Genomic DNA, 21,892 nt, shown 5'->3' on the forward strand with positions numbered 1-21,892 from the left:
GGCGTGACATTTGAGAAATTGATAAATTTGAAAATTTTGTTGATTATTCGCGGTGAGGTAAAATTCGGTCTTCCGGCGCTTTTGCACATTGCCTTTTTCGATCGATTAATCGTATTTTCACAAGTCAGGCGTGTACATCATTCGATTATCGATTATAAGGTTACAGATAGTTTTGGATAACCGGATGGCTCGAGTTTCTAGATGTATATGCCCGCGATATCGGGTCGTTCGACCGCACTGCTGGTCTCCTTTAATATCGAAGTATGCACACTCGTGTAAATACAGTTACTCTTGCTCAGTTTCCTATAAAATTCTAACGTACTTTCAAAAATAACTTAACCCAATAAAGTGGTAGAAAGTAATCATTTCCTGTGAGCAGGATTTCATTCGAAATATTCATCCCATCAACTTTTTTTTGTATTGCACTCCAATCCACAACGAAATTTCTGCATAAACGAATTTTCCATTACTCGGTCACCTTCGTACGCACATCGAAATGTGTGCAAGACTCTGGTTCCGCCAGCGAAAAAAGGTACTCGAGATCTTCGCTGTGTCAAGGAACTTGTTTTTTTCAAGCTCACGTCACAGTAATCGATTTCGTGCCAATTCGGATGTGTGCCCAGAGATACACGGATTTGAGATTGACTCGACGACACAAATTGAAAAAAAAACAACGTCTCAGCGCCACGTTTTTCAACTCGATGGAGGATCCCCGCTCGAGCAAGCACTCAGAAACACGTATCATCTTTGGGGTTTCATATCCGTCGTCGCTCCCGCGAGCATAGTGCGATCGTCGATAAAATCACGAGCCCGTGAGGCTAAAACACGGGGGCTATGCACAGCGTGTGCACACACGCGGTCGACACTGCGATGCTCTCTCGTTCTCGGACCCATTAGGGCATTAAGTATTCAGGAACGTTCGCGACGCCTCCTCGTTCATGTTTATAAATGTACCGGGTGTCCCCACCACTTCGGGTCAAAAGTTCTGACACTGCTTTCCCGTCTGATTTCGTGCTGCGAAGTAATCGGTAGTGGGAGCTCTCGAAACCTCGTACTTTGATCGCTCACAGTACGGAAACGGTTGGGAATTGAAAAAAAGTGCATCAGACCGATTTTTTAGAGCACGAAAATCCCCACGAAAAAGTCCCCCACGACGAACTTCTATCTCCACTTTTGCGCGGATGGGGACGAATACAAGTGCCGAGCCGCGAGCCTCAGAAATCGGGCGGTTTCCCGATTGCGGATCGAAGTCCCTCGAACCAACAAACCGCGAGAGACGATTTTCCGCGCAGACAATTCCAGTCTCACAGCCCCATATTGTCGAACAAATTATTGACGGCCCGTCACACCAAAGTTGACGAAAAGTTTAGCAGACAAGTTTGCGAACGCTCGTGCGAGGACACCCTATGCGTCAACACACGTATGCAGGAGTTTCTTTGTGTCTAAATTACATATAAACGCATGCCAATTTGCGCCCAAGTCCTGCAGCATAGCCCGATGATCCGAGCATAGCATATGAGAAAGCAAATGAAAAAGTCCATTTTCCGATAGCCGCGTCATTTTCGCTCCGCGGATAAATTAGCCGCATGTATGCCAAGCGTGCGCGTCAAAATAATCATAACAAATCTCCGATAATACAATGGAAAATATATTTATTGTTGTCCCTTAGGGACGACGCAGTCACGTCCCGGCGATCGACGAACAATATTCCGTGATTTCTTGACGTTTTTGCCTTTGAAACATCGAATCTTGTACGGCCGTATAAACATTAAGGGATAAAACTGATTACGTAAATATATACTTGAGATGGGTTGCTCGATAATGGTGATTTTCAGTATTTCCTTACACTCGCACGTCTCGATTTTATCACGGTGTTTGAAGTTCGTGTCGATGGAATGTGAAAACGCATTTTTTTCAGAAGATTCTCCTTCCCATTGGCAATCCCAATTTTCCATTCATTCGAAATAATTCGTAAAGCGCTAAAAATGTCGTAAAAAAATAATGATCGACGAATATTCATAACGACGTCGCGAACTCTTCCTCATTGTGATTTAAGGCCGTATTTACTCTTGTGATGGGCGGAAAATGGAAAAGTTTTTTATCAGATATTCTTCAAGTGCGCGCGGTCCTCCGATACTCGAAACTTTAAACGCGATTATCTCAGAATCGTATTTTTTTAAAAATACCTTTGCGGTGGAGACGATTATTAAAAAACTGAGAATCCGATCCATACGAAATTTATAAACACTTTTTTATTACAATAATAGCTTGAGCCTGGACGAAGGATTCCGCATTTTGTTGGAAAAAAAAATTGTAACAATAAACCGAAAATTTAGCACCTCAAAAAATGAATTTTTCGTTAAAACTCTCGCACATTTTTAAAAAAATCAACATTATTACAAATCCTTCGTCCAGACCCGAGCTATTATTATAATAAATAAGTGGTATAAATTCGGTACCGATCGGATCAACAGTTTTTTAGTTATCACGTCCACAGCAACTGATGCTCAAAAAGCGTCGTTCATAGTTTTTCAACAAACATTTATTTTCTTGTCGAAAAAAAAAAAAAAACAAGAAAATCACGTTTTTTCGCCCACTCCAAGTGCATATAAGGCCTTAATTCGTCACTTGCATGATTAATTTTGCCTGTAAATGTCAGCCCACATACACCAGCGAGAAATTGAGTGTTGACTGCACTATGGCATCGCACGGTTCCCGCTGAGTGACATAATGAGCATGAAGGACATGCTGACGCTCACGTATGCACACATTTACGTACGTGGAACGTGTTTATTGTAGTAAAATTAATGTTCAACGAGGCTCTCTCGTTAAGACAAAAGCTTCTAACTTGCGCTTTGATATTGTTCGACTTAATTTACTTCCATTAGACGTACGGTTATACGTTTGCTTCTCTACTGCGTTATTCTCTTGGAAATAGTCCTCGTCTCGAGCTCGAGTTCACAGACTTTATTGTTAAACACGAATGCCTGCTCACGTGTCGTCGATCTTTCTGCTGTGTACGTGCACAGCCGGAATTTTCTGACTTGCTTTACGTTACCATTGCTCATATGTTTATTTAACGTTCCATAACGACTCTCGTTTCCTCGGATCCCTCCGTGTATAAAAACGCTCGTCATTTACTTCCGTTCGAGAAACCAGCATTACGAATACACCGATTCACTTATCACGCGCCGATTACATCAATTGTATTAGTGAAATCTATTTTTCTATGGTGGTCCATTGTCCAGTGATCTCGGTGCTCGAACCGTTTTTTTTTTTTTTTTTTTTCGAAAGGGGATCGAATCGCTGTCAAAATATCGCAAACTCTTCCGTTTTCAACAGTCGAAGGTTGTTCGAGATCGAAAAATTTTGAAATTGCTCGATCCTTAATTTTGACTTACCAATGGAGCCAGATGTGTGGCATACGTGGAAATGCCCCTCTTCCTTCCTATTTATGCGTAAGAGGATACGAGTAATTTGATTTCCGAACTTTCTCGAAATGCCTGCGAGCAAGTGGGCGGATAATGCACATGGCGAAGTACACTTTCGAGCTCGTTCAATTTACCTCTGTAAACGAGTTACGTAAGTCCTGAAACTCGCCAGCTCATGTTGATTAAACACTCGTATTTAGGACCGCTAAAGTTAAAACGTGAAGTTGAGATTTAGTTACGGTTGAGGCTGCACTGTCATTTTTTGGGGCTTTTTCCCCAGGGACGGTTTATTATCGAGGATCAGGTACAGGACACTTTATTGGGTACATTTTTAAACTTTTTATTCGTTTTCTCGATTTTACTAAGTTCAAACTACTCCAGATTATCAAAAATATGAAAATTTCGAAAAATGGCACAGGCACGCGACGTGTTTGCCTGTGTAATGAGAATGAAAAAAATTGAACAATTTTATCGAATGGGGAGTTCCAAAGAGCTGCTGCGGTTTCGTGTAAAACGTTCTCGAACTTTTGCTTGCCTTTTTACGAACGAAATTTTTTTTTTTTTTAATTCTCGTTCTTCCTGTTAATATAAAATATTTATGTTCTTATTATAAATTTATTTTCTAACATTTATATGTTAGATTTTATTTTATTACATTATATTATTCGTACGTAATTCTCATTATTATTTTTTCTTATGCAGCATTAATATATACTTGAATTTATGAATTTAATATGACTTAATCATAATCTTATAAATAATTGTATCTAATAAATATATTAATAAATGAATAAAAAAGCAAAAAATTAAAAATATGTATTCTTTATAAATTAAATATAGAAAAATAAAGAAATTTAAAACAGTAATTTTTTACAATTTTAATTATTTTAATTATTTATTTATATTGAAATTTAATTGAATAAATAATTTCTTTCATTTAATTTTAGGTATTTAATTTCAATAATTTAATAAATTCAATACAATAATTTTCTATTTAAATTTTTAATTTAAATAATATTTGAATTTTAACTTAAACATTTTTTTTTATGTATGAATGTAATTTTTTCGATTAGGATATGGTCAAAATCGACGAGTTTTTTCGACACTCGTCCATCCATTGTACTATCAAAGCGCGAATGAGAGAAAGGAGAAAGAGCCGGGAAGAAAAAGAAGAAAAAGAGAGAATGAGATGATGTCGGTTAGACCGAACGTCGCCCACACATCGTTGGGAAGAGCACACGTGTTGTTGACCGATAAGCTGTAGAGACGAATGACGGATGATGCGGGAGAGGAGAGAGGGAAGATGCACATTTTTCTGCATCAAATGATAGCATTGATGATCACATTTACAAATGCGTTGAGGAATACAGGCATGAGCAGAGACACGCGTGGATTCGTATTGTCTGTTTCGATGGTTTTATTTAATTTTTCTTGGTAATTTGACCAGCAGCTCGTGCAGTTCCTCGTAATGCAAGAGTCCTGCATCTCAATTTCAGTCTCTCTTGCTTTCCAACAGGATCTGTGCGCGCGACGAAATCGTGGACCGAGATTCCCTCCCACGTGCCCGTGGGAGGGAAAAATATTCGTCTTTTTTGAAAGACACACGCTTGTCTTATGTTCGCCGGATACGAAAATACCGACGATATCGAATTTTTCCTCGCGTGTCACCGCGATCGTTGGCACTCATAATTGACGACGATTGGTAACCGAGCGCGATCATTATGCAGTCGCGGCATGAAAATGGACCGAAATATTCAACTTGAGAGCTAGAGCAGGTCAGAAAGTCTGGAATTTCAATACTAATTATTAATCGAGCCCAACGAAACGATGAAAAAAATCGTTCCTCGTTGCACAAATTTAACCTTCCCGCTCGCACCATTGCGATCGAGCTTTGTAACACATTTTTTTTCGCAATCTCACGATATTTCCTTGGCCCCCGCTTCGTTATTTTCTATCGTACGAATGAAAGCGTGTAAAAAGTTAACGATCGTTTAAGAGGCAGAGGAGCCGGAGATCCAAGGGGAAAATAATTGGTCCACAGCTCTCGATCGACTCGGAGAATCGATCCTCTTGCTTTTTAAGCGCAGCAGGTTTCGTTGTCGAGCTTGACAAATAAAACGGAGGAGTGAGCAAGAATTTGAGAGAGATTGCTCTCTTATCTCAGCACGTATTTATGTATGTACAAGAATAATCGTTACTCCGAATCGAGGAGGGGAGGACGAAACTCTTTCATTCTGAATTCACCTCGACTTCCCTTCCCTCCCTTCTGCTCTCTGTCTCGCTCTTTCTTCCTCACAACAGTGGGATCGTTGTTCGAGAAAGGTCTTCAGGACTTCGTTTAATTAAGCCCAATGCTCGTAACGATCGATCATTCATATATTATGTATTAATGTGAATTCTCATTCGCTAGTATTAAGGCCTCATCAATTTCACATTTTATTGATGCTTCTCACGAATTATACGTTATTTGCAAGTGCATTTTATATTTAAGGGGGGTCTCTAACCTAATTAGAATTTTCAAAAAATCCATTATTTTTTAAATTGCACTCTTCGAAAGTGTCTGAGCGCGCTAATGCGCATCGCCCAGTGCGGTGCCGCGTACCTGCCTTCGGTTTGAACGAGAGTTTTTCGCAAAATTACGTTTTCGGACGGCTCGTTGACCAATTCTCCGAAACTATTCGACCGATTCTTACCAAAATTTTATCACGTGCTCTTTATGACTAATTTTGTAATTCTGAGTGGAACTATTTTTTTTATTTTTTTTTTTTTTGCAAAAAACGACGAAAAAAACGTGCTTTTTCGTAGTTTTTGGAAAGATGGCTGTCATTTTGTCATTTTTGAAATAAATCGAATATCTTGTGACACGCGCTACAGCCTATTTTACCTATTGAATCTTAAACTATTTTTATTTTTTTCTCCGATCATCCATTCCGCAGAGATTTTATCAACGGCGCACACTTTTTTTGGACCTGTCTTTTCCCCCATTTTTCTGTACGAAAGCTGAGTAAAATGAATAAAAAAAACAATTTTTTCCGTATTTGAAGAGTGTATTTTTTAGGCCCAACTTTATCATTTATACCGTTCAAAAAAATTCGTAAAAACAGTCTTTTCTTGCCCGTCTAATTAGGGTAGACCCCTTAAAATACATACATGAATAAATATGTAAAATCTCGGACGATGCGGGTTTTCGAACGGTCTGGCGATAAAGCGAACTCGATGCAGCAACGTCCCGTCCCGGACATTAATTTTCCAACTCGGATACAATTACGAATTCATTTTTATTACGAAGGCGCTTCAATTTCGGTTTTTGCGTTAATTCATACTCGTAAAATCGACTCGACTGATCGAAGAGTCCGAGAATATCGAGCAAAACTTGATAATCTATGAATATAAAACGAAAAATGAATAATGAAAATGAAATTCAGAATGATCGGTTTTGACGCAAATTTAATGTAACTTTTACTTCAATTTCTCCGTCAACTTTTTAAATCGAGCATTCGAAAGAAATGAATTGCCTCCAAGTGATCCCTCGTCAAGACATATATTTGTCTCGAGTCCCCAAATCCCCGAAATCGAACCGAAAGCCCGAAAAGAGTTCGCTGTTAATGAAAATCGTGCGCAGATTTCTGCTCGTGGAACAAAATAATGACTGAATCTATTGAAAACAAAGAGACGGAGGGAGAGGGCAGAGAATATGGAAGTTGTCGAAGCCCTACGAAAGTGACTCGTATCGCTTTTAATTCCCCACCGCACAACAAGCGCGTCTCCGAGCTGCATCCACAGTTGGATATACGCTCGCCGCCGAGCGGTAGAGAAAAAGGGAGGGCAGTGCATCGTCGTCTGCAACGAGACTCGGGTTCTCGGGTTGCGTCACTTGGCCGCGTCGGCTCGAGCGTGTTCATTCAGAGTTTGCTCTGCCCGCATCAAGGTCAAGCGGTCGCGTCTCTTCCTCCGTCCTTTTTTCTCCTCCCCCCGCAATGTCCCATTCATTCCTTTTGCCAACTCCACTCCGCGCCACCACTACCAACAACCTTCGGCTCCATCTTTCTCCTACTCGCTTTCTCTCTCTCTCACTCTCTCGGTCTCTTGTCCCCGCGGCCACTTCTTCGTGTCTCGACGGGGACAAGTCATTCGACGAGAACTAGGATCGCGAGTCGTTCAAATCATTGAACAAGTCGCCGTGAACTTGACGTGAAAATTCGCTAAATCATGTCGAACGTTGATCGATAAAAATGGATTAAGGAAGTTGAGGCTGTACAGTCATTTTTTTTACCCAAAAGTGATGACTTGTACCTTTCAAAAGTTAGGCCAGTTTACAGTTAGCAATGTCGCATACACTTTAAAGAAAAGTTGGGGAAAAAAGACGAAAAACTGGTGAAAGCTCAGTCGAAAACACGAACAGTGACGATCCTAGCCTCAAAAAACTGCACGGAAAACAGATTATTATTAATATAATCTCAGCAAATCACCTAATAAATCTGAAAAAAATTGACATTATTCGGCGAGCCTTGCTCGTGTTGCCCAAAAAATTTCATATTTTTAGCATCATTTTTAACGGAGATATCACTGAATGTGTCTTGACTTCCATAAGATTACATGTTATTTGGCCCAAATTGTTATTGATTTTTCTCAGCAACGACGCTCCTAAACTGTCTGTAAATTTAACTGATTTTTTTTTACACTTCACTTTATAAGATGCAATCGGTTTAAAAGCGGTGACATCATTTTCATTCTAATGCCTCAACTTCCTTAAGGAGGGTGGATCGCAAAGATACACTGTTGCCATGCTAAACCACGTTAATAATATTAAGAATTTGAAAATTATAAGAATTTTTTAAAATTTGGTAAATTTATTCTTTCAAAATATATAACCATGTGGTAAACAAATTTGTAAAAAATTGTATTTGTACACAAGATGCGAAAGAATGTTATCACGAAATTTTATCAAATTCTGATTATTTTGATTCCGCGATCCACCCTCCTTAAGGTATCGCTTTCACGGACCAGAATATATTCTACAAATATAGCTGATTTCAAATGACAGTTAAGCAAATAAAGTACGTGCGAATAGATTGGCGACATTTCAGCTCGGGTTATCGAACATTTAACTAAGAATTAAAAGTTTAAAAATCGTGAAATTTATGCGGGAGCTTGCGGAGATTCCATTATCACCAAATTGATCTATTCGCAATCTGTTCCACGGATAGAAAAAAATTGAAGAATCCATAGCGACGATTAAAATAAAGGGTTACCGAATGCTTAAAAAAGATATTGACGATAGAAGTTGGAAAAATGGCAGAAGCAGAAGCTTCCTGTACAACCTCGACTTCCCAGAGGTTGGGATCGATGCGACGGAGAATACCTTAAAAGTTGGAATCAATGTTGAAATTTATTCCTAATCCGTGTTACGAATCGTCGAGTAAAAAAACTTTTTAAAGTTTCATTCTTTTGTGCAGACCATGTGATGGGAAAGGATTCAAAGAACGTGAACTTTTTTAGCGAAATCGTTTATTTAAAAGAAAAGCTTTTACTCCGCTAAGCGTTGAACGTTGTTGGAATAGTTTCCCCTGAGAAACGGCTAAAATCTCTAAAAATTTCGAGTCGATACTGCGACAACGGAAGCGCGCCGCGTTCACCCGAAAAACGGGGGCTCACGCCTCTGCGTTTTTTTCTCGGTTTTCGGAGCCTCTGAAAAGATGTCTCCTTTGTCTACCTCCGCGCAAACTCCTTCTCGCACTCTTTTTTCCCGCTCATGCCTGAAACCGCAGTGTCGATTTGCCTCAAGTTCCCAGAGTAGTTCTCGCGAAACGAAATTATATCGCAGTACCTTTTTTCTTTACTATTTTTTTTTCGCCGCATTTATTTCTGCCACTTCTCGAAAGTTAACTTTAGACGATCGCCAGAACGTTTCGCCATATAAAATTCAACCCCCGAACTGGCTCTTCCCTCTTCGCAGTATTTCTTCTCATTTGTAACCCACCACTGTAGATCCTTCAGCCTCCTCTCCCTTTTCTTTTGCACTCGTTGTACCTGGAATCGCCGATTCTGTCCGACACGTTTTCTCTTTTCTTTTCTCCCTCCTTCCCCTCTCCCTTCGCTCTTCCTGCAGCAGGTTTATGCTTCATTCATGTTTTCTGCTGAGCCAAGTATGTGTGTTCGATACCGATTATACCGACTCGGTATCTCCCTCGACGGTTTGTTCTCTCGGACAACTCGATGCGCTACTGCTCGGTTACAAACTCGTATTCGCACACGAGTACGCGTCCATGTGTTTATGTTTTTTTTTTCATCGGAGCCGACCGGGATTCGCGTTACGTTAGGATACGAATGCGGCGTAAGCGGGCATGCATACGCGAGGGATTAATTCGCTCGAAGCCATCAAGTATGCAAACAAACGTGAACAATATTTTTTGTCATTCAACGACTTGGAGTTGAGCTGAGTTCCCATTTTTTCTTGGAAGAATAATGGCTCTCGCAGTCGGGAGAGAATTGAGGAGGGTGGATCACGAAATCAAAATGATCAGAATTTGATAAAATTTCGTGATAACATATTCTTTGGAATTGAGTATTGAGAATACAATTTTTTTCAATGGTTATCGAATAATTGAGCGCTAAATCGGAGTTCAATTACTCGAGAGCTGTGTCGTAGAAAAATCTAAAAAAATTGATACTGTCTTTCATCTTTTTAAAGAATACATTTAGCAAATTTTATGAAATTCTTAATATTTTTAACACGGTTCAGCACGGCAACATCGTATCGTCGCGATCCACCCTCCTTAATACGAAAAAATTGATTTGAATTATCGAAAGAATGTTACGACAATGAGTTTCGACGGAATGCGTCGTTTTGGAGCTTCTTAAACGGAAGATTTTTCTCGCTTCATTCGCGGAACTTCATTATTCTTCCTCTAGATTTTTGCATTGAAAAATCTGCGATTCCAGTTTCATAGTAGAGACAAAGTGATTTGACTCGCTAACGCGAGCAATGCTGATTACGCCTTGTCCGAATCTTTTGCAGCGCGATGCCAGAGGCACTTCCGGTATATTGGGCGGATGCGGCAGTCTCAGTGGCGGAGGTGTGATGATGATGATGGCGAAGTACATGAAGCAAGAGTTGGCCTCAGACGCGGAAGAGGAGGGTCTCGTGCCAACCCTTCCCGGACGATTCACCTCCATGAGGAAGGTTCCATCCCTCTCTGACCTCTCGGATCCTGACAGCTCGCTAGGTAAGTCCTTCCATTCTATAAATACTCGAGTTTATCGATATTGTAACGCTGAAAACGAAGTTCCGCTGAAACACATTCAAATATTTCGTCGTTTTTATTTCAACAATTTTCATCCGCGTAGTTTCATAAATCTTGCTCAAAACTCATTGAAATTCGGTTGCGAGCGACGAACTTGCAGCGAGACCAGAAAGAGGTTTTCGCCAGGCCATTTTCGGCTCGAATCGTCAAAAGACGAAGCACACGTTATTTTTTTGCGCAAGACATTCGACAAATGACGAGGTCTGCCTTTTCGCTCGTGAATCGATCTTGCTTTTTTCACTGATGTGAGTTTGTATTTCGAAACTGAGCAAACAAACCTTGAAGGAACTAAACGAAGAGCCGACAGCGACGAAGAGCCGAAGAGCTCAACCCGATAAAATGATCGTGGTTGCGAGAAAAAATTCGCTTTTTCCACGCGCCATCTGCCGTCGAATTCGTTTTTCTCGTCTTCACGCTGCGAATCGTGTTGAACTTTTGTGGAGCTAAATAGTCGTAATTGTTTGACTCAGCGCAAACGGAGCTGATACGCTAGAAATACGAATTCAAAGACGAAATCATTGTGCGAGTCTTCGTGCCTCGAAACAATGCGCTTCTTTCGGGAGTTTCACTTTTCACTTTCGTCGCGCCGGGCGATGACTCCCGTGGGATCTTTGCGCCATGTCGTCTTGTTGCAAACGAACGCGGCGCTTTTTATGCGTACACGAGAGTACTCTTGTCAACTGACCCGCTCTCTTCGTCTCGCTTTTTACTTTCGTTTCGGCGCAGTTTTACTTTCATAATCACGAGCTTGGGCCCAGAATCTTCGAGAGAGTTCAGAAACTCTTTTCGAGCGTTCTGCTGTGTTAAATTCCAGTTTTTTTCGATAAAAATTCAAACTTTATCGATCAAGGTATGAAACGATTTTTGATGAGTCAAAAATTCGTGAATCCAGTGAAACGAAACGTTCGGTTTATTGGGGGATAGAAAAGTATTTTTGAAACGTGCCTATTTATTGAAGATTATCTTATTTCTTTGATTTTTTATTGGACCGCTGTGTACGTACGGTCGCGGGCTCGTTACACGCGTTTGCTGTCTGTCGCTCTCCGCGAGCTGTCGCGGCGGAGCGATAGCTTTTCACATCCAAATTTAGATCTCTTGAATCTCGTCCAAAATTGAGAATACGCGTGCTCCGCGGTAAGAATATTCAGATTTAGGCTACGAAAATGAAGCGACTAAGTCGTTGTAGAATTCGCGCCGCCCAGAATTTTCACCAAAGCGCCGATAACTTTGTAGCTTTTTACTGTCAAAAGTTGAATCACGATTCGTAGACGCGGACGAATGAAGAAATGGAAAATATTGAAAAAGATATTTTTTCAGACGCACTAAGAATAACCGCTGCAGCGAACGAGATCTAGATAAAAAAGTCGGCCGACGGTCACTGCGGTCAATGCAATTTTCTCGAGAAATTCGTTGCGCTATCGTCCCCGAAGAATGAACAACCGAAAGTTGATCTCGAGTTCGTGCATCTCGCTCCGAAAATCGCCCCCCACGAAATTCGTCTCGTTTCCAACACCGAATTCTCGTAATCAAACAGCCAAATGGGGAGTGGATGAGAAAAGCCAAGCCCGGGCCGGAAGGCTCGTTAGAAAATAGAGAAAACGTGCTCCCGGAGCGTTGCCAAAAAACCGCGGACGGAGAAGAAGCCAGCCGCCATTGTCAAGGGGCTCATCAATCTCTCGGAATATCCGCGAGGTGCGTTATCCCGAGTCCGGAAATTAGTCACGAGGAGGAACTCGGGGTCTCGGAAGATGAAATGTCCGGCGAAATTCCGGAGGCGTGTTAATTACATAAAATCATCAAGATTGTGGCGCAAACGAGACGTCGAGGAGGCCCGCGCGCGTAAATAATCCGTGGCTCCCGTGGACGCGTCCAGCGAGGAGAGTCGTCCCTCCATTCTGCTCCATTGTACCGCGCGTCCATTCCCTATAAACCGTGCAAGATTGGAACGAGTCGCGAGTGTGTAACGAGTAAGTGCGCTGTGTTTTATAACGACGAGCGAGAGACGCTCGGAGGACGGTCGCGTCGCTCGCACACACGGGCACACAACATCGTTTCGAGTAATCTCGATGCACCAAACACACGTTCGCATTTGACGTGCGGTGGGATGAGCCCTCAGAAGCGAAAGGGCGCGACGTCGAGCACGCTGCATCGGGGCCTTTTCTAGATCCCCCATACACACGACGATATTCGTCCACGTCTCCAGTCCATGAACCAGCTTGGGCACGGTTCGAGAGCACGATCAAAATATAGCGAGAATTTACGAATTGGATAATCAGCAGCATCCTCATTAAGGCCCTCCACTGAACGCCCCCGCCTTCCCTTCTTTCCTTCGCGCTGTATGCTTGCATATAGTCCAGTGCGTATGTGAGCACAAGTGTCCACACGCGCGTGAACGCTTTTAGCTGTGTAAATATACGGCCCGGCCCGTGTGCGCTTGCGTTCGTGTTAGTCCGAGTCAGAGAACCAGACTCTCTTTCGCAGCCACGATATATCTTCGTTTCTGCTTGATCGTGTGCTGTGTGGGTCGCCGATTTTACGCGACGATTTAGTTCAACTGTCAAGCCTCGAGCCACTGAGTTTCCAGCCGCCAATCACCAGCCTCGAACCTCCGGAGCCTGGATCGCCTTCGAACTTCATTAAGAATCAAGTTTTTCCGGATTTTTTAAAGCCGATAATCGCGAATCACGATTCTCCAGATATCTTTGTGCTCGGGAAAACTGTTTGCCGAGCACAAAAGTTGCTCGGGAAGTTGACGCTCGGGAAATGGACGTTCGGCGCAAACGTCAATCGCAAGGAGATACGAGAAACGGGGCGATGGACTCCGACGATCGCGTCTCTCCTCTTTTTTTTCTCATCTCTCTTGAGTCTCCCTCGAGCGACTCCCCGCGCGAGGGCTGTCCCGGCGTCACGGAAGGGTTGAGGCCGCATCCTGTGCGTCTCTCGCTCGTCCGTGCGTGTTACGCGTCACGTTAAAACACAGCAATGAAGGAGCGAGTAGAGACAACGGGGATCGAAGGGCGTCGCGCGAAATCTCCGATCTTGATGCGCTCGCTGCTCTGTTAAACTCGAGATTTACCTCGGCCAGGAACTAAGTGGAACTCTGAAAACTTTCGTGGCCCATCGAGAATCCATTTCCCGACGATTTCACTCGATTTATAAACGCAACCGATCGTCCCGTTACCGCTCAAACGATTTTAACGATTCACTGTCTTTCTTCGTGCCTCATTTCTTTCGACCTGCAAGGCTCATACGCTCGTCGATATTCAGCTCAACTCAAATGAGGATCACACATACGAATAGCGTATGGTAATATGTACGGGGCCCGATTGAACGGCGAGCCGAGGAGTGTACGTTAAGAAAAGAACCACATCCGGTGTGTGTCTTTTGACGAAGAACGCGACGACGCAGCGACGACGACGTGCACCACAGCCGTATGGTGCGTCTTTCGCGTGACAGAGTGTATGAAACTAAAATCTGTTCGTCCCTTCTCTTTCTTCTTCTCATTCTTTCACGGAGTACGAAAAAATCGGGCGCGTCAGCAGCACAACCCCGTTCTTTTCATCTCGCTTTCTCTCTTCCTTTTCCTTCGTTTTTTTGTGCTCGCATTCTCTTTCGGAACGACGAATACGCAACGAACGGAGTAAAACGCCGAGGACACGAGATCGGTGGGCTCGCTTTTAAGGAAGAACACGCGAATCTAATGGAAACCGAAAATTTCAACTTTGAGAATTGACATTTGGAAATATACAGCGTGCAACCATTCCCGAAATTATTACAGGATCTACCGTCTAGTTTTCGAGAAAAATATTCACGAAAATCACATTTTTTAAAGAGATTTTAAAGATAAGACATTTCGATTTAATGAAACGGGATCCTCCCAACTTTCATGAGCCAAAAACGAGAATAAGATAATATAATGTTTTTAGATATGAATCGTGTCTTGAGAAAGCCTTGTTACCAATGAAAATCATTTGGGAATGGAAAAAGAAAAACACTTATTATAACGAGTTATGACGACAAACGGTGGAAGGTTTGACAATAACACCATGAGCCGGCTGGTTTAACCTTTCACGGACGGGGATTTTTAAGGAGTTTCGGTACAGGCGATACAATGTTGCCATGCTAAACCATGCTAAAAACATAAAAAATTTCAAAAAGTTAAGAATTTTATAAAATTTGGTCAACATATTCTTTAGTGCCAAATTTGAAATTTGAAGTAGAAGAAAATTTTGAAAAAAATTGTGTTTTCGCACCCGATATTGAAGAACATTATCACCAAATTTGATCAATTTCTTAATATTTAGACTTCTGTACCGAAACTTCTCGAGTTAAAATCGATTTTTTTTTCACACTCAATTCGTGCATAATATTGATGAATTTTTCAAGTGGAGTGTCCGACCAAACTAGTGCTGGTCGATATTTCGACCAGATCCGTCCTGCAAAGGTTAAAATCTAGATATGCATAAGCATACAAATACAAAATAATTGTCGTCACATTTCGCTTGACGATTTAATTACGAAAGCATTTAAACCGCTGTCATTATAGGGTAATGTGGGGCAAAATGGACACTTAAGGATTTAAGCAAGTTTCATTGATGAGCATATGGTCTTTCAACTATTTTTCAGTCCCAAATTTGATGCCCAGTCCTCGTTTTCCGAATTTTGTAAAAAAAAATTTCGGGGCAAAACGGACACACAGCCCCTTAGAGGCATAAAAATCGAAAAACCGACATTTTTCGAAATTCAGCCGTTCTAAGCGACTGTTCCCGAATAGAATGTCAACTCGGTAATATGGAAAAAGATACGAGACCACTCAGGCCCCATTCATTGGATGTAAATGAAAAAAAATGAGTCAAATCTTATATCCCATTTCTGTCATGTTTTTGAAGAATGCAAAAAATCAACTTTGGGTCCATCGTGCTAGGGTATATTTGGTATTCGCACTATATCGGAGTCCCACCATTAATTTGATTAGTATAGCGATAATTATTAAGTGAATAAATAATGAAAAAAGTTTGTTCATCTCAGTGGTTTTTTGAATATCATATTGATTTGTTTATCCCAAACATATCAGTATATTATATATATTTGGGACAAAGTCCCAATGAGACAAAGAATTGAATAAATAATGAGTATAGTACTTGGCTTGATTAAAAATAAGTCAAAAAAAGGAATAGATAGTGAGAAAGTAGTTTGGGATCTATTTTGCTCTGAAACTTGAATTTTTTGGGGATGTCACCGTGGAATTCAATAATTTACCATGATTTATGGTCAGGACATGATTTGGAACGGAAAAAAAAAATTTTATGCATTTTAGGAAATTTCAGTTTCGGGAAAGTTCATTTTGCCCCGGGATTCAACTTTATGGGGCAAAATGGACCCTGTGTCCGTTTTGCCCCATTTGATCAAACTCAGTTACGCATAATTGTTGTAATAATTGTGAGAATAAATTTCAATAGTTTCTTTGATGATGAAAAGAGCAAAAGAGTTCAGTCGCGTTTTTGAATAACGAGTAACGCATGATCTTTAAAGCTTTTTCTTCCTTTTCGAATCCCTCTGAAAATGTTCGGAATTCGCGTGCGCTTGCGTGTGACGCACGTAAAATTTTCAAACCCCATTTTCTTTTAGTTTTTTTGCCTTCCCCGCGTGAATATCGAAGTTGTTTTTCATTACGCGCGCATTCGTATATCAAAATATATTTATTAGACGTCGCTCGCGGCGCTATAAGAAAAAGACGTTAAAACGGGGGTTTAACGGACTCGCACGGATCCCACACGCGTCCTCGTATATTATTCATTTTTTTATCTCTCTATATTTACGCGTTTGTACATGAAAACTGCGAGCGATGCTGGGCCTTCGACTCTCCAGCATTCTTACAAGCTCCCCTTCGCAGATCGTTCCAACGAAACCGAAGAATATGAAAAGGTGGAAACTGAACCATTTGGCAAATAAACTTCAATAACCCGCGGCCCCTTAACAACCAGGACAAAGGGATTTTTACTTTTATGTCACTTCCAGGTGTTGAGTGCTCCGAAGACTGCACCTTGCGTCATCATTTTTTTTATATAGAATTAAATTTTATGAATATTCCTTAAGAGCTTTCTCACTATTTTAAATTGGAGGCAACCATCTTTTTTTTTCATCTCGAATCGTCGCTTTTTTTCTCCTTGAAAAACCTCCGAGAACTAAATCCAATTCGCTAAAGTGACGATGTCCCCGGTCGATAGATTTTCGTCGCGCGTCAAACGTTTTTCTTCCCTCTAAAAGTATCATTCCCTCGACCGAAGGTGAACGAAGTAAAATCCAGTGATTGAATTTTCCCCTGTAATATCGGGATAATCGGGCAAAAGATCTTACGCGACTGCACTACATCGGAAATCGAACTGAAGACGCTTATAGTTTCCTTAAAACCGATAAATGCAAAAGCAGCTTCGACTGCTGCTTCTCTACTCGGTTCTATTGAATAATTCAATCTCATACATATAAAGAACCGAGATAGAGACTTGTGTGCGACGATGTACGTCCCAATTACAGGGCAATTCACAACCTTTTTCGATGGCGAATCGAGAAGAAAATTACAAAATTAAGGTACATCATGCCCGCAGGATCGTACTTTAAGGGTGTCTAATTTGAATCCATTTTGACTTTCTAATTAAGGATATTATCGCACTCTAAATTAATGTCAGAGTTATTAACTCGAAGTTGTGAATAAATTTTGTCAACTTATCTTTAAGCGAATGAAATTACCAGCCACTGATTAAACGGGGATCCATCGCTGACTGAACCCAAAATTTCATTCGTCACTGGCTAAAATACTACAGTTTTTCATGTAAAAAATTGCATTAGGGAGCGCAAAGGGAAAACACAAAGGGTCAATAAAAAGACAGGAATGGGCCAAGCCAAGAGAATAAAAATGCCGAAATAAGCAAATGTGAGGTTACACGAGTGCTCATTTTCAATTTCGTTCAATCTTTAACGCAATGTATTTTCGTAACTAGCAAGACAATTGTCTCGAATTTTTTCCCAGACCTTTATTTATACTTCGTTGTTATCGTGTACGTTTTTCATAAACTTCGTAAGAAGCGTACATTCGTTATATGGAAAGATGAAGGATTTTTTACGCATAGCCCCTAAAACTCTGTGGCATTTTTCTTCGTATTTAAAGACATTTATTTGAATAGCCAATGAGAGAAAGCCTTCAGGATTTTCATATGCGTCTCAGTCCCATTTAAACTCTGCGTAAATTTCAACACTTTCGCAGAAAATCGTATCGCGGATGAACAGCAGCTTAAAGCGATAAGAAACGAATTTATTAATATTCAACATGTGAAAATAATGGTTTTATTGTTGCCCGTGTAAACTCGCCGTTTTTCCTCATGTTTGTCGCTCCCTCGGAGCATATTTGCTCCGCTAAATTAAAAAACGTGTCGTAATAATTCGTTAATTGATAAGATACGATGTGATACGAAGGTGCCTTGCGTAATATTTGTGTTCGAAACGTCATTTCAAAAATTCCCGAGTGATTTTTTCTCCTTGCATCATGTTGCGCGCGCTCTGAATCATCCTGTATACAGATCATATACGAACGTTATAACGCGGTGTGCGGACGCGACGGCAATTGTTACGCGATCCTCGACGATGCCTGCTCCCCCCCCCGCGTGAGCACCTCGCGCGTACGATGACAGCAACACTTGAACGTCGTGCACGCGGTTCAACGCCAGCAACGCCAGTAGCCAAGCCGATGTTTTATGTAAATTCTCCATTGTTCAAGACGAATAGTACGACATTGACGTAGGCCAAAACAAATTTGTTTCTAACACGAACATCCAATGTTTTTTTCTTTTTTCTTTTTTTCTTTCATTTTTTCCTCGCCGTCCAAGTTGTCGTTGACGCAGCTTCGTCTTTTATATTTTCTCCACTTTGCCCAGCTATTAATGTCTCTCACGTCGCAGTTCGAACAAATATCGTGCTCCGTTGTTTCTTCATCGTTCGCATTTTTTCCTCGAGGATTCCCAGCAATAGGGCTTGCGGCCCCTGAAAAATGCGACGGTTATTAATGCATTTACGATCTCGTAGGATCAGTCTTTTTATTTCCACACAAAGGCACTCTAAATCGATGAAAAATAATATGTTTAGCTGCAGAGTTTTAATTGGTCACGGATCGAAGGGAAATGAAAATGAAAAAACTGCGAACTCGAGTCGTCCAACGTGCGGGGCCGCTCGATGCGCGAAATTTTGTCAGTTTTTTAAAAATTCGAGACTCTTCAGGCAGAACGCGCCGGAAAGTTGTCGAAGGAATGTTCGTCTCGAGTCAATCCTTGGACGCCAACAGTCTTGAACGCTTCGTTTGACAAATGCTAACAAAGTTTCATCATTTTAGCACATTTTCTCGTCGTTTCTCTCCCTCCCTCGGTCCCCCTCGCTTCGACGGATTCTTCTCGTTTTCGAGAGACGCACACCGCGATGGAAGACTCGACAATGACCACATCGGCCAACCACACCTCGCCCGTACACGAAGAACGGTCGTCGCAAACGCATTTTGCTTTGTTATTCCGAGAAGCGATTTCTTACTTTCTAATCGATATATCTATATGAAAGTATATGAGAGAAACCAGAAGAGTTATAAGTCTAAACGTATATAAATATAGAAAGAGTGTTAAATTTATTCCAAGCAAACGAGTACCGGATGAAGGCGCGCGCACGCAGCAGAGAATTCTCGTCTTAAGGCGACTCTCGTGTCTCTGTCTTAGTCTCCGCGTCTCTTACGTGCCCTGGGTTCTCATTACGAAGGGCTCCGCGTAACAGAGGCTCCGGAGGATCGGTGCCACGGCCTGTCAGCCGAGAGAATTTTATTTCTACTTACGAGTTTTTATCGATGTTTCGCCTCGCGAGCCTGGCGCAGCGAGTCGCTTAGCGTCCGGGCACGCGTTGAAGTCTGCTCCCGAGGATTTACAGCGTCTGCAAGGACGCTCGATGGCTCCTGATTTTTCAGAAAAGAGTCATTCCCACCAAACATGCGCTCGAGCTCGACTCTATTTTTCTTACCAACGAATAAATTCCTTCGCGGATAAATCCTTCCCGCGGAGGAAGTTCGGTGCATCGAAATGAGTCGCCTGCGCTTCGACCGGGCGCTCACACAACGTTCGACGCTTCTCTCGCGAGGGTGCTTTTTCACCGCTATCGTCTCCCGATCGGACGAAATTCTCGACGTTTCGGGGCGCAAAAACAAAGTCGGGAGAGCGAGAACCGAATCGGACGGAGGCTCGACACCGCGCGTCGCCCTCGAAGTCTCCTTCGAAAAAGAGCTGGAACAGCGACAGCGAGGATTAGAACGAAAGAGAGAGAGAGAGAGCGCAGAGAAAAGCAGAAGCAGCAAGGTGGCCGGCACATTGCGTGAAATGTGTGTAACCGCAGCTGCGCATGGGGCTGCTCTCATCTCGCGATACACGTGTGAGAGTTCGTATGCACCGCCACTCGCTCCTCGTCCCAGCAAAAGCCTCGAAATCGCTCGTCCCGATACGTTCTATGTGAACGGGAGCGCCGCTCCACGAGCGAGCCAACGAAAAAGTATGGTTTTCGTGTAACGAGCAGTGAGAAAATCGCCGCTGCCAGACTCTCATTGGATTCTGACTGGACCTCAAACTTTGTGAGAAAACTGAAGAAAGCCAACGATTCTCACGATATTTCTTTAGCCCCACAAACCTCTCAGGCACTCTCGCGGTTTCTCCTTGCCTCCATTCGCGTGTGTATGCACAAACTCCCAATGCACATAGCTCGGGTTCCCTTTCCTCTGTTTTATACGTGTACATTTGAAGTGCCGGCGGGAGATAGGACCGAAGGAAAACGACGCGAAACAAGAGTCCCGAGTAAACAACCCCAAAAAACATTCAAACGTTGCCGAAGTTGCTACGCAAACTTGTCACTCGCTTCGGCCTCTCCGAATCGCCCTTCGTGACCAGCGGAAAATCAATCCGCGCCGCGATCATGCTTGTAATCATCGATCCTTCAGATCTTCCTCGCACTTTAATATTTTCATAGCCATTAAATCGATCGGCGAGATGGAAATAAACGTCCATCAAAACTGGTCGAATTTACATGGAAACTCGGACCGAATCAGCGCGTCGAGATCGAACTTCTTATCGACGAGCGATGATAAAAATGAGCCGCCGATCATCGACGCTCCAAGCTTCCACATTTTCCCTTCCCAAGTTTCGTGTTTACGGATTTACAGTTGAAAAATGGATCGTCCGACGGCCAGTCCGGGCGCGCGCACCGATCGGTGGATTCTGTACAAAAGTCCCTCGTAAATCACACCGTTTCTAAAACACAGCGCCAGATGCCCTCGCCTGTTTTTGGTCGGCAACGACGACAGACGCCTCGCTTGTTTATCTTCTTCTTCGTGTTTCTTCTCTCTTCCTTTCTCACGCCGAGTCTCATTAAAGCATATATAGGACTGCGCGTAATATCGTCACAATATTTTTCCGAGTGCCGCAGAGAAAGGCTCCATTTTCATTTTTTCCAAGGAACCCTCAAGCGCGGCGACGAGCCGCTTCGAAGATTCCGCGTCAAGTGAACGTCGGACATGAAAATAAATGAACTTTTCTGTGTTCAAAGGGTTCATCAAAGTTACCACGAAGTTCGCCCGCTCCGTCTCAAAATCATCATGCCGAATGTAAAATTTCCTCGTACTCCCATGCCAGTCCAGGGTCGACAAAAGTATTCAATCGTCCCACACACATTTTCTCTTATCGCGAATAAATTCTTTATCAAATTTATATTTGTATCATAGAGATAGGCGTCCGCAGCGGCCAGCGGCATCATCTCGATCTCGGCCTCGCATTCGGCGATGATATTGAGTGAACAACGAGAGCCACACAGTCGTATATCCCCTTTGAAAAGCGCGTGGCCTCTGTCTCGTTCGCTCTCCCGTATGCGCTCGCGCGCTTGTGAATCATTCATGAAGCGTCGAGCTCGGAGTTATTTGAGGAACAACGAGATAGGACCGGTAAGACGGGAGCGTAGGAAAGCTGTTTTCATCTCGTGCACGCCGAGACTCTCGTTTCTTTCTCTCACTTTCGTTTCATATATTTTGAAACGTAAACGGGACGTGCTTTTCGAGCGGTTGCATCGACGCGGAGAATCCCTGAAGTATCGGCC

The 21,892-nt window shown here is 42.4% G+C and overlaps 1 protein-coding gene and 1 long non-coding RNA gene across 5 annotated transcripts in view; one reads left to right on the forward strand and one right to left on the reverse strand.

The window, feature by feature from the left end:
- Window positions 1–21,892, forward strand: part of pnt (pointed) — a 135,553-nt gene that overhangs the window by 25,275 nt on the left and 88,386 nt on the right. For 3 of the 4 annotated variants that reach the window (XM_043419062.1, XM_043419061.1, XM_043419063.1), the window contains one exon: window positions 10,450–10,657. In XM_043419062.1, the coding sequence (XP_043274997.1) occupies window positions 10,450–10,657 (208 nt within the window). Of the gene's footprint in view, window positions 1–9,112; window positions 9,814–10,449; window positions 10,658–21,892 lie in introns of those variants that run through there. The other variant, XM_043419064.1, reaches the window with a different exon arrangement.
- Window positions 18,672–19,897, reverse strand: LOC122410749 (uncharacterized). Its single transcript, XR_006261011.1, has 3 exons — window positions 19,781–19,897; window positions 19,599–19,715; window positions 18,672–18,769 (listed from the first exon to the last, which is right to left on the reverse strand). It is a non-coding gene; the product is annotated as an uncharacterized lncRNA (long non-coding RNA).

Source organism: Venturia canescens, chromosome 5, assembly GCF_019457755.1.
Source record: "Venturia canescens isolate UGA chromosome 5, ASM1945775v1, whole genome shotgun sequence".
Lineage (NCBI taxonomy): Eukaryota > Metazoa > Arthropoda > Insecta > Hymenoptera > Ichneumonidae > Venturia > Venturia canescens.